Genomic DNA, 14,306 nt, shown 5'->3' with positions numbered 1-14,306 from the left:
CTCTTCCTCCAGGCGTCGTGTGGCCAGGGATCTGCATGTCCTTGGCGGAGTGGGAGGGGGAGTTAAAGTTTTCAGCCACGAGGCGGTTGGGTTGGTTGGTGCGGGTGTCCCAGAGGTGTTCCCTGAAACGTTCCGCAAGTAGGCGGCCTGTCTCCCAATGTAGAGGAGACCATATCGGGTGCAGCGGATACAGTAAATGCTGTGTGTGGAGGTGCAGATGAATTTGCGACGGATACGGAAGGATCCATTGGGGCCTTCGAGGGAGGTGTGGGCGCAAGTTTTGCACTTCTTGCGGTTGCAGGGGAAGGTGCTGAGAGTGGAGGTTGGGTTGGTGGGGGGTGTGGACCAACCTCCGGATACATCGTATCATCCTCCATCATTTCCGCCACCTCCAAACAGACTCCACCACCAGGGATATATTTCCCTCCCCACCCCTATCAGCGTTCCGGAGAGACCACTCCCTCCACGACTCCCTCGTCAGGTCCACACCCCCCACCAACCCAACCTCCACTCCCGGCACCTTCCCCTGCAACCGCAAGAAGTGCAAAACTCGCGCCCACACCTCCCCTCAAGGCCACAATGGATCCTTCCATATCCGTTGCAAATTCACCTGCATCTTCACACACATCATTTACTGTATCCGCTGCACCCAATGTGGTCTCCTCTACATTGGGGAGACAGGCCGCCTACTTGCGGAACGTTTCGGGAACACATCTGGGACACCTGCACCAACCGTCCCGTGGCTGAACACTTTTAACTCCCCCTCCCACTCCGCCAAGGACATGCAGGTCCTTGGCCTCCTCCATTGCCAGACCCTGGCCACACGACACCTGGAGGAAGAGCGCCTCATCTTCCGCCAAGGAACCCTCCAACCACACGGGATGAATGTAGATTTCTCCAGCTTCCTCATTTCCCCTCCCCCCACCTTTTCTCAGTTTCAACCCCCGGATTCAGCACCGCCCTCTTGACCTGCAATCTTCTTCCTGACCTCTCCACCTCCACCCCCTCTCCGGCCTATCACCCGCACCCTCACCTCCTTCCACCTATCGTATTCCCAGCGGCCCTCCCCCAAAATCCCCCCCCCCCCCTTACCTTTTATCTCAGCCTGCTTGGCTCACCAGCCTCATTCCTGAAGAAGGGCTTATGCCCGAAACGTCGATTCTCCTGCTCCTCAGATGCTGCCTCGCCTGCTGCATTTTTCCAGCACCACACTTTTTAATTCTGAGGAGAGACAGTTTCAAATCCTACCATGGCAGAGGACAGAATTCTAATTTGATTAACAAGTCTGGAAATTAATTAAACTGAAAAAGTGATCCATTTTGTTCACAAATAGGGAAAGAAATTTGCTGTCATTCCCTGGTCTAGCCTACATGTGACTCCAGCCCACTTAATGTCGTTAACTTAAATTGGGCATTTAGTGCTAAGATGGGTAAGATCAAGCATCCTTTGCCTCTGTGCAGAACTGTCCTGATGGAAAACTAAAAATGACAACCACCAGGTAGGGAGCAGGTTGTAAAGATAATATGCTGCATCAAATCTCAGAAATGGCCACATCACTGCTGCATTGCTTCATATATAATTAATTAAAAACTTACCAAAAACATACTCTTGAAGTTACTAAGATCACCAAAAAACTCCTCAACAGATATTTTTTTGGTGTCAAAGACAAAGTATTTTCCAAGATCTTCAAAATCTTCCTCCATGGTTTTATGCATTTCTGATAGTTTTTCAAACTGTTCCCTTGCAACCTTTACAAAACTGTGTCAAAGCTTTAATTAAGGAAAAGTTACCTTGATATTTAGCATGGTACATACATGACTTACAATATCATAATTTTTCAATAACACAGATTAGCATTTTTGTTTTCACTGATGCAGCTATAACTGAAGTTATTTCAATTTAATTAGCACTGTGCTGATTATGCTCTAAAACAGACCTACATTCTAAGCAGTATGATAATAATTAAGTGCTGGAAATAATGTGTAGCGTTTCTTGCGAAAACAGAATTAACATTTCAGATGGGTAACATTTTATTCTCTTTCAAGTACTGGTAATTTTTTTTTGTGGATTTCTAGCATCCACAGTATTTTGCTATTGCTCTAGTATGCATGCTGATCTCAAAAAACATTACATCGAGAAATAAACAAGTCTTGACCAACTTCAACAATTATTTTACAATTTTCTGCTAGACTTTCCCGCAGCATTAGATTTACATACTTTCCCATGCATCTGACTCTGATGGTTACATTTCAAAACACCAATACTGTACCTGGGGAAATTAAAACCAATAGTTACTTCTGACAGAATAGTCATAATACATACTTAAATTAAATAAATCTGCAAGTTTGATAAAATAAGTATTGCTGCAAGTACAAATACATGTTATTCAGCATCTTAAACAGATTTTGATATTTATCAATGATAAGTGCATAACTTGTTAGGAGTGCTAGCTTATTAAAAAAATACATATTCAACACTCCTTCCTCTACTTTTGACCCAATAAAAGCATCTAGTATCTTGAAAAAGAGACATTTAAGAGAAACAGCCATGTCAGATTTCAGGGATGATGATTGCGCTTAACTTGAGAATACTTTGAAGAAACAAGAACTAGAAAACTCAGGAAACATAATAGGTGTGGGTTCCATGAACTTCCAGAAAGCCTTCAACAGTCCAAGAGGCAGGAGACTACTGGGAGAAAAAAACCCAATAAGCATGGTAATACACGAAAGGGAGCTAAGTTTGGTTAAAGCTAATTAGAAGAAAAGAAACAGAGTGCATGTGTTAAGGGCAATTGCACAGTGATTGCAAATGGGTAGCTGTGTCCCACAGGGCTTTGTGCAGGGATCGCTTCTGTTCACATCCATGATTAGTAATGGTTGGAAAAAATTACTCATTTCTCTCTTGCCACTTCTATGTAATATGCAAAGTGACATTTTCACATATTATTTCAGACAGATTAAGGAACATAATGATGTGCATTTTTAGATTTGAATAGACGCTGACCTTCACAGGTGCATGGAACTCTATTTGTGTTCAAAGTCCTGTAAACAGCAAAAATGTTAGGTACAAGCAAACAGTTAGCTTCTACACATACAGTAACACCCAACTTTATCTCTTCAAATGAGCCCAGTCCGACAAACATCATGTTTACTAGTGTCTGAGTAAGCCATTAATTAAATAAAATCAAAAAAAGTGTAGAAACTCAGCAGGTCTGGCAGCATCTGTGGAGGGAGAAGCAGAGTTAACAGCTGACGAGGATCCTTATTTAAAATTGACAAGCGATTGATCTTTGGAACATTAAAGCTACTTTTCCTTTTACAGGAACTGATGGAGACAAGACTGAGAAAAAAAGCACTGGCAAAATTTAATGATTTAATTGCTATTTCATTTTGATTGTTTTGAAACATTACTGCAATTATCTGATAATTCAACTGTATCAACTAAAACCCAAGAGTAAATGAGCTTTTGTTCAAACTTCCTCATTACTTCACATCCTCCTCTAAGCCTTCTTTAAACCAGAGATCAATTTAAAATCAAATAAGTTCATCATCAAAGCATTTCCAAAAGAAAACCTGAAAGAAATCTTATTAAAAATACTCAATGTAACTACAATCCCACAGCATCATTTCAACCACAGAAAATGGATTTCACTCTTAAAAGATGCTAATACAGTGCTTTGGTCTAAAACTTACAACACTCATTTTGAATGTTAGACTTTACCCTTCTGATAATTTAAATGCTGTGACCTCAATTAATTCTGCACAATGTTCTTCAGCACAGAATTGAAAACAACATACAACACACAAGCTTGTTACTAATACAGCCTTGGATTTAAAATTAGATTACAGTGTGGAAACAGGCCCTTCGGCCCAACAAGTCCACACCGACCCGCCAAAGAGCAACCCACCCATACCCCTACATTTACCCCTTACCTAACACTACGGGCAATTTAGCATGGCCAATTCACCTGACCTGCACATCTTTGGACTGTGGGAGGAAACCGGAGCACCCGGAGGAAACCCACGCAGACACGGGGAGAAGGTGCAAACTCCACACAGTCAGTCGCCTGAGGCAGGAATTGAACCCGGGTCTCTGGCGCTGTGAGGCAGCAGTGCTAACCACTGTGCCACCCACAATTTAACTTGAATCCTCTTCCTCATTTTATTATTTTATTTCACTAAATCTTCAATAACTAAATTAACCGAGTATTAAGTTTAAAACCTTTGTATCTAAAGCCAGAGAAAGAGATGTGTATTGCTCACCAAAGTGTTAACACTGATGACAAAACAGACTGCTGATGTATCACAGCAGGTATGCAAGTGCAATTTAATACAAAGATTGGCCTCAAATAATGTAGTTTCAAAGCATGTTTTGCAACAAATGTGTGATTTACTGAAGGTTTAAAAGTTTTGAACACAGTCACAGAACTGCTACTACCAATTTTAACCACAATTCAGTTTGCAATATTGCTTTATAATGTGTGATTCACACGGACAAAAGAGACAGAGGCTGTCTTGATATCCTCCTGCATATTGTGGTGATTTGCATGAGTTAAAACAATCATCCAAAAGTCAACCAATAACAAAATCATGAATGTATGCAACTTAATCTGTAAACCAATTTCCTGTTGGGATCAGTTTTGCTCATGACTGCTCACATCTGTGCTTTTAAGGCTACACAACATCTTGCAATGTATGCAAAACCATTGAAGAAAGTCAAACAGAGAAAGCACAGAATAATGCATCAGTACAAAAGAAAAGGATGACGGAACAAAGGATTAGCAAGGTAGTCATTAAATCACTGCCCTGATTCCAATATTTCTGGCAGTTGTCAGATTGTTTCTAATGGGTTTGATGTGTATCTCGCACAGTCATCAAAATTCTTCAGCTAACTTCACAACAAATCCTTTATTTCCTTCTACTCCATGTATCAGTTTTGCCTGAAATATATCTATGCCATTCATTTCAGCTGGTGCTGGTGAGTTCCACATTCTAACTACTCTCCACTTAACGAAAGCAATAATTCACCAAGGCTCCTTCAATTGCACCTTCCAGATCCGTAAACTCTGCTCATAAGTAGGACAAGAGGAGCAGATGCATGGGAACACCACCACCTGCAAGTTGCCTTCCAAATCTCTCACTTCCATGATGTGAAACTATACTGACGATTCTTCACTGTCGATGGGCCAAAATTCTAGAACTCCTTATTCCCCCCCCCCAGTATTTCAAGCTCACAGGTAACAAGGAGAGAGCAACAAATTTTTGTCCTGCCAGTGAAGGTCACGTCCCATGAAAGAATAAAAAAAGGTTCTGCTGAGTTGTCCACTGAACTTATTACTGACCACCTTTTATAATATGGTCCCTAGCTCTGATATCTCTTTGGTAGAAATAGGCTTTTCCCACTCCACAGATGCTGTCTGAACTGCTGAGATTTCTAATTCTGTCTGGTCAGTTTTTATTTCTTGATCGTATGTTCACACACCTATTATATATTCAATTACCAAGATTTATCATTTTCCTTTCAATCTCAATGTTTAAAAATGACTCTCTAACTACGCCCCAAATCATGTCAAGCTAACCACTGGAAAAGTACAATCTATTCCTGAGTATTCTCACTAAATGCATGTCTTTGACCAAGTTTGTAATTTCATATGCTACATGCTATCTCAAAATGCATTTAGGATCTTCCTTAAATTACATCAATGTGTGCAATACCTCAAAAATTACAATTATTCCTGGAATCATTTGATCTGGTAATTGATGTACAAAAAAAAACCCAATATTATCCTAGACTTCAAAATGCAAATAATACTAATGTCTGAGAACCACATTATACAAGCACATGTCTTTTTGGTGCTGCTCTAAATTTAGCAAGGAATCTGTACTGTGTGTTGAATCATTGAAATTCTCTAAGGGTGAAACAGATTGGCAAACTTCAAAAGCAGCTTTCCAGAAAACAGTTTTCTGAACTCAACTGATAATTGTGTGGTGCTTGGGACATTATTTTTACACTCAGTATGGTTATACAAGACCTTGAATTCTAGCTTTAGAAGTAATTCAGAACTCATGATTTGCTTTTTCTCAGATCACAGTTCCAGGGCTTCCTGATTTGATCCCCATTCTGTGTTATGCTAGCTGATCTCAGGGCTTCTCTGCTGATGCAACTGCATTGGCTGCTTAGATTTTGTTATAGTGATTCACATTACGAGTCCTTGTTGAAAATACAATCAGGTTTCATTAACCTACCTAGCCTGCTAACACAAATACGCCCAATTTCAATGGAGTAGTATTCTAACAAAGTCAGTGCATTCTAACATGTTGACAGAAATAGTCGAAAAACAATACCTCATAATGCACAAGATTTATTAGTAGTCACAGACTCAGAGGTGTACAGCACGGAAACAGACCCTTCGGTCCAACACATCCATGTCGATCAGATCTAATCTAATCCCATTTGTCAGCACTTGGTCCATATCCCTCCAAACCCTTCCTACTCATGTGCCCATCCAGATGCCTTTTAAACGTTGTAATTGTATCAGCCTTCACCACTTCTTCTGGCAGCTCATTCCATACACACACCACCCACTGCGTGAAGAAGTTGCCCCTTAGATCCCTTTTAAATCTCTCCCCTCTCATCCTGAACCTATGCTCTCTATTTCTGGACTCCCCTACTAACCAGGGAAAAGACCTTGTTTATTTACCCTATCCATGCCCCTCATGATTTTATAAACCTCTTTAAGGTCACCCCTCAGCCTCTAATGCTCCAGTGAAAACAGCCCCAGTCTTCAACCTCTCCCTAAAGCTCAAACCCTGCAACCTTGTCAACATCCTTGTAAATCTTTTCTGAACCCTTTCAAGTTTCACAACATCCTTCTGATAGGAAGGAGACCAGAATTGCACACATCATTCCAAAAGTGGCCTAACCAATGCCCTGTACAGCAGCAACATGACCTCCCAACTCCTATACTCACTATTCTGACCAGTAAAGAAAAGCATAACAAACACCTTTTTTACTATCCTATCTATCTATGACTCCACTTTCAAGGAATTATGAATCTTAGTTCAGCAATTCTTCCAAGGACCTTATCATTTGTTTATAAGTTCTGCCCTAATTTGTCTTTCCAAAATGCAGCACCTTAAAATTATCTAAATTAAACTCCATCTGCCACTGCTTAGCCCACTGGCCCATCTGATCAAGATCCCATTGTATTCTAACCTAAATACTCATTACATATCGCAATGGTTCATATGAGAATTCTATTTGGTACTTGCTCATACTAAGGGAGTCAAAAGTTACTTGGATAGGCAGGATAGTGAGTTGAACCACAAGTCAGGTCAGCTGTGATCTTATTGATTAGTGGAACATGCTCGAAGTGCCAAATAGCCTACTTTTGCTCTTAATTTGTACATTGTTAGAGTGTGTTCTTACTGAGAATTTATAAGAGAAACAAAACCCTACTCCGACACATTGAAAAGGTGAACACATTGCTTTTGAATCATCACATCATTGCACAGACATGGCAAAGATGCAAATCACATGTCAGTCAACATTTCAACAGTGGTACTGTATGGAATCCAGAATTTAAGGGGTAGATCCTATGCCAGATGTAAGGGGTCCAATAAATCTGCTCTGGAGAAATAGTCACACTAAAGGAACATATACATTGCATGCATTCAAGACAGACCTAGATAGGTCTTGAGTTAATAAAGCTATCAAGGGATATGGAGATGGTGTTAGAAAATGACACTGAAGTAGATTAACTATGATTAGTCTGAAGCTGTACAAAACTCTGGTGCAGCTGCACTTGGAGTATTGTGTAGTTTTAGTCACTGCATTATAGGAAGGATGCGGAAAGCTTTGAAAAAGGTGCAGAGGAGATTTACTAGGATGTTGCCTGGTATGGAGGGAAGGTCTTACGAGGGAAGGCTGAGGGGCTTGAGGTTGTTTTCATTAGAAAGAAGGTTGAGAGGTGGCTTAATTGAGACGTGTAAGATAACCAGAGGGTTAGGTAGGTTGAACAGTGACAGCCTTTTTCCTTGGATGGCGATGGCTAGCACGAGGGGACATAGCTTTACACTGAGGGGGTGACAGGTATAGGACAGATGTCAGAAAGTAGTAGGAGCATGGAACGCACTGCCTGCAACAGGAGTAGACTTCCCAACTTTAAGGGCACTTGTCAGTTTTGACAAAGGTTCGGTCAGACTTGAAACGTCAGCTCTTTTCTCTCCTTACAGATGCTGCCAGACCTCCTGAGATTTTCCAGCATTTTCTCTTTTGGTTTAAGGGCATTTAAATGGTCACTGGATAGGCATAAGGACGAGAATGGAATAGTGTAGGTGAGATTGACTTCAGATTGGTTTCACAGGTTGATGCAACATTGAGGGCCGAAGGGCCTGTAATGCGCTGTCATGTTCTATGTTTTATGAATGGCAGAGTAGAATTAAGGGACCGAATAGCTTACTCCTGTTCCTATCTATATGTCACGGTCTGTTACAAAGAAGCAGAATCAACAAGACAGTTATTTATTTTTGGGTAAAACAACTTAATGTCATTTACATCCCTGTTTGAAACAAACCATTTGCTTATTTAGCAATATATTCTGTACTTCATGTTTTGGCAGCTTCAGGAAGGGATATGTACTAAAACTTTTGTTCACACTAGTCTAATCAAAAGTGCAAAATACGCAATGCAAAGTCTTTGGAATAACAAATCAAAATTGCAAGTACAAGCCATGCTAAGTTTTTTTTTTAAAAAAGGGGAACAATTTTTATTCTCTTCTGTTCCAAATTACTATCTCTAGTCAGGAATGGATCTGTACCAGGTGGCTTATTTTCTGCCTTCTGTTTTGCTGATAGAACTCGTTGTATAATTCAACATTTTCCATTTGTTCTGGGCCAATAGCGCCGTCTAAAATTAAAGATAGCAGGATCAATAGGACCCCATTGCAATCTTCTTAAAAATGAGACACTGAAATTAGTTTCCTTTTTTGAATTTTTTGTGTCTATCAACATGCCCCAGGATCGAAGGTAAAACCAAACATGTTGGAGAAACTCAGCAGGTCAGGCAACATTGGTGGAAAGAAACAAATTAATGCTTTGAGGGCAACAGAACTCGATTTTGGAACTGTTCTCGTATCTGCTTTAATTTCAGAATTCAGCATCCACAATATTTTGCTTTGGTAGCAGTGTCCCATGAATACATTTTTTTTTTCACCCGGGTTGGCAATATAGAAAATGAGAACACAAACTCGGGGTAAGGAAGTCAGGACAGAGATAAGGAGACTTTTTTATTAGAACTGTTGTGAATCATTAGCATTCTCTATCCCACAAAAATATAGCTGTTCCATCACTGAATACAGTTAAGGCTGAGACAGACAGACTTCAGTCTCTCAGGGAATCAAACGATATGTGGAAGAGTTGGGGATGTGGAGTTGAAGCTGCAGATCAATCATAATTGCATTAAATGGCAGAGCAGACTAACTTGGCTGTAGGGTCTTCTCCCCCTTCTCTCACTTATGGTTCATTAAATCTACTGGAGGTGGGGAAGAATATAGAACAAGGAACAGTACCGCACACCAAGCCTGCACTGACATGACACCTTTCTAATCTAAAAACGTTCTGCCTCTACATGATCCATATCCCTCTATTCCCTGCATATTCACGATGCCTCTTAAACGTTGATATTATATCTGCTTCCACCACCACCTCTGGCAGCACATTCTGGCACTTACCACTGTCTGCAAGAGCCTGCCTCCCACAACTCCTTTAAACTTTCCACCTTGTATCATGAACCTACATACCCTAGTAACTAATATTTCGACCTTGGGGAAAAAAAAGACTCCAATTATCCAATCCTCTCAATTTTGTAAACCTCTGTCAGGTCACCTCTCACCCTCAGATGTTCAAGTGAAAACAAACAGAGTTTATCCACTCTCCCCATTGTTAATACCCTCCCAAACAGGCAATAAACTGGCAAATCTTTTCTAAACCCTCTGCAAAACCTCCTTCTAGTAGTGCGGCAACCAGAAATGTACATAATATTCTAAAGGTGGCATAATTGAATTTCTATACAGCTGCAACATGACTTGCCAAGTTTTATATTCCTTGCCATACCCGATGAAGGCAAGCATGCCATACACCTTCTTGACCACCTTATCCACTGGTGTTGCTATTTTCAGGGAACTGTGGACCTGTATGTCCAGATTCCGCTGTATTTATGCTTCTAAGTGTTCTGCCATTTACTGCATTCTTGCCTTCTGCATTTGACCTTACAAATTGCATCACCTCAGATTTGATTGGCTTAAATTCCATCTGCTATTTCTTCACCCAAGTCTCCAGCCCATCTATCTTCTGCTGTATCCTCTGGCTACTCACAAACACCACTAGTCACAGGTCTCCAGTCTCTATTTTCTATGACCAAGCCAGTTGTATCCATTTTACCAGTTCACGGCGGATCCCATGTGACTTCACTTTTGCATCATCTGCCATGAGGGACCTTGTCAAAGATCATGATGAAGTCAATGTAGCTAACCACCACTCTGCCCTCAATCACCTTTGTCATTTCTTCAATAAAGTCAAGCAACTTTGAGACATGACCTCCCTCATACCAAGCTATGCTGCCAGGCTCTAATAAGTCCATATTTTTCCAAATTTAAAAAATCCTGTCCCCATAAATGCTTTCCAATAATTTCTTTCTCACTGACATAAAGCTCACTGATATGTAAGCTTCTGGATTACCCTTGTTGCCCTTCTTAAACAAGGGGACAACACTGGCTATTCTCCAGTCCTCTGGGACCTTGCCTGTGAATAAAGAGGATATAAAGATTTTGTACAACACCCCTCCAAGTTCTTCACTCATGTCACTCAGTATTCTGCATAGATCCATCAGGTCCTGGGACTTGTGTAACATAATGCTTTCAAAGAGTGTTTCAGATTTGTATCTTTTGAAGAAACCTTTCCCACTATCAGTACTAAGCGGACTAGCTCTAATTTCAAAATTATGCCTATCAGTCTGCATTCCCTCCAGAAACAACAGGGTAGTCATAGAGAAGCACTCACTTTAACAATTTAAAGATCTAAGATAGCTTACTCTCGAACCTTCTCAACAAAGCATGAATACTTCATGTCACAGTATTCATTTATCTCCTGCATTATATGTTTATTCACAGTTTTCCCCCCACCTACCAATTAGCTTTCAGTCAACCTATTTAACTCAAGCTGTTGGAATCCGGAAGTCACCAAATCCATAGTATGGAGAACAATTTTGCACAGCAGCAACTCACTAAGGCCTTGTTGATATTACCTTCCAAACCTGCATCTTCAACTAACTAGAAAGGTGACACTAGCAGAATCATGGGAACACCAGGCGAACACATCGTCGTGCTCCTACACTATCATGGATCAAAGTACTTGAGCTCCCTTTGTTAACAACATTGTGGGTGCACTTCTACCACATGGACTACAAAATAAGACAGTTTATTATCACCTTCTTGAGGACAACTGCGAATGGACAATAAATGTTTGGTCACTACTTTACAAGTCCATAATCTATGAAAGAAATTTTCAAAACTATATCATTATTCCTTCACTGTGACTAGCTAATCCCTTGAACTTCTTTCCTAACAAGTTAAGTATACCTCTACCATACGCATTGCTCCAGCTGAAAGGAGATTGTTCACCATTATCTTCTCTCAAAGACATTTAGGAATGAACAATAAATGTTGATCAATTCAGCAACATGCATGTTATATAAAAGAATTAAAAATTGAGCATTTCTACAGATTGTCAATATTGCAATAATGCTAATTGGAAAATGACAAAAAGTGGTTCATGCTGAATAGAGAATCTAGAATAATGTTAGTCTTCACACTTTTTACATTTCAAGAATTCATTGCAAATTTCTACTGCATTTAAACATATGAAGGAAAATAGGCAGGCAACGGGTAATATCAATACAAATAATAAACTTTAATTTAACTAAACAAAGTGAAAGGATATGGTCATTTTCTCCACAAACTTGTCTTGATCGTCACTGGTTTGTGGGAAGGTGCTGATGTCTTTTTCCAAAGTGGCAATCTGTTTCCCCATTTGTTCTATGTTTTTCTGTAACATTTCTGCAGAAACTGTAAGCACAAAAATGTCAACTATTTCAGCATTGTCTGCTTCACATTTTCTTCAATGTATATGTATGGAACAACAGGAACCGAGGTAGACTGTGGAGAACTGGATGATCTAAGCCAGCTCAGCTATAGTGACTACATCAATTCTCAAAAAGGGAATCAATGTTGTATCTGAATTGGCACTCATTGGATTTTGCTGAAAACTATACAAGTATATATATTGTACAAGGAAAAACTTAGATTCAACTCTAAGACTAAAAAAACTTGTGAAGTGACACTCAGGTGTGGCACCATAAAGCTGTAAAGTTTCTGTCCAACCATCATATGAAATTTATTGCAGTCTTTCACCACATCTATGTACATGCACTGCAATGCAAAAGTAACTGGACAATGATCAGAAGTGCTGATTTATCCTGGCTCCAGTCTGGTAGTGAGGGGGAAGATGAATGTGGTGGATAAATGAATACACCTGGACCCTTCCTATCATTCACCTATAAACTGCATCTTCATGATATTAAAGAAAATAAATTCCACATGCATATTGGCAATAGCCAATTCCATCTCTCTACCACCTCTTTCAATCTGTTCACTGCCTCCGAATTGTCATACTGCATCTGACAATCCCATTGTGCATCATGGGTAGCCCTGTCATTAGTTGCCTGACAGTAAGTTCTGGAATTCCCTCCACACATTTTTAAAACAAGCCATAAATTTTAACTCTGACCAAACTATTGGTCATCTGCCCTAATATTTCTTCGATGGTTTGGCATCAAACATTGCTTAATAATATTCCTCCAAAATGCCAAGTTGCTTCACTACATTAAAGGCATTACACAAATGTAAGCTGTTGTTGTTAGAAACACACAGCTGCTCAAACAACAGCAAAAAGAGATTAATTTTTCATGGAACTCAGTTTCCTTACAGAACATTCATTTGTCTAATTTTTCAAATTGGCACAGTAATACCACTTCTCGTAGTCTGTGGGTGTTTCTAATCATGTTTCGTATATCACGTGTGGGGTAGGCATGATAAACTAGCAGCACTTTCATGCCTATAATTTTCACATTTATATCTCCAACATATTTCTTTTCATTTTAAACTGAAACATTTCCCCTTTCAGTCACATAAAATACCTCAAAAGGGTTAAGGCAAACATTGTATGCTGAAGTAGTGAAAGCTTTCGACGGAACCACAGTGAGCCCTAGCGATGATAAATTTTATTACGAAATGAATAAATCTTAAACCAGGACTCTGCTTACTAACTGAAGCATGCACAATTCCCTGTGGCCATATATTTCCAGGCAGGCAGCACTGCCTCTCTGATATCAGTAGCTTTGCATCATTCTTAAATTATTTGTTCCTTTTAATGCAATCACGTATTTTATAGTACATTAGAGAAACCAAAAATCATTGCACAATTCCTGCATTGCAAAACAAATTGAACGCTAAAGGCAGAGCTTGCGATGCTAAGTAGGTCAGTGGCAGAAGGGACTGCTGCACCAGCTGTAATCAATGGCTGCATGTTTTACAAGAGAATTAATGGATGATCAGCATAATATTTTCTATCTCCTATTATCTAGGTCATTCTCTTTATTTCAAAGCTTTATAAATCCTTTACCTCGGCTTGCTTTTTCCACATGGTTTAGCTCTTCTGTGAAGTGAATGACTTCAGGGTATTGTTCTTCACACATTTCTGCTATAAAGTGCATAAGTGTCATCTTCTGATCAGTAGATTTTGTATCTTTTAACTGGTAGGAAAAATGATGATAAAAAAATTGAATAAAAAACATTTTAAAATAAATAGCCAGAAAAACAAAGTATATTTTTATTTATAGAGGTTTCACTTTTGAAAAAAATAAAAAAAATTCAGTGCCATTGAACCCTTGTTGTCATACAGTTCTAAAGGTGCTGGACTCCTTTAAGTGCTTTGGTCAATTGCCCAGTCTTCTTCATGACACATTGGGCAATAGTTAATTGGCAGTCCATTTTACATCTCCCTTACCAATTACTGTTGACGTCAGTGGAAAATAAAATTGGGCAAATACAAACCAAGCTACAAATTCAGTGCAGTCCAGTTTACATTGCTACACCAAACCAAAATTATTTCCAGCAAGTCCACATAACCGTTATCTTCAGCTGTCATTTTACCACCAGCATTGGATAGCAACCACTGGATCTGGTTATTGTA

General features: G+C 39.8%; 1 protein-coding gene across 1 annotated transcript in view; it reads right to left on the bottom strand.

The window, feature by feature from the left end:
- Positions 1 to 14,306, bottom strand: part of LOC140491842 (protein diaphanous homolog 1-like) — a 342,842-nt gene that overhangs the window by 61,454 nt on the left and 267,082 nt on the right. Inside the window, exons 23-25 of the mRNA XM_072590241.1 lie at positions 13,737 to 13,866; positions 11,998 to 12,121; positions 1,596 to 1,761 (exon numbers count right to left, since the gene is read on the bottom strand). Coding sequence (XP_072446342.1) covers positions 1,596 to 1,761; positions 11,998 to 12,121; positions 13,737 to 13,866 — 420 coding nt within the window. The remainder of the gene's footprint in view (positions 1 to 1,595; positions 1,762 to 11,997; positions 12,122 to 13,736; positions 13,867 to 14,306) is intronic.

This window comes from Chiloscyllium punctatum, chromosome 20, assembly GCF_047496795.1.
Source record: "Chiloscyllium punctatum isolate Juve2018m chromosome 20, sChiPun1.3, whole genome shotgun sequence".
NCBI lineage: Eukaryota > Metazoa > Chordata > Chondrichthyes > Orectolobiformes > Hemiscylliidae > Chiloscyllium > Chiloscyllium punctatum.
The sequence above is the reverse complement of the archived record's forward strand: the minus strand, read 5'-3'. Positions and strand labels throughout refer to the sequence as shown.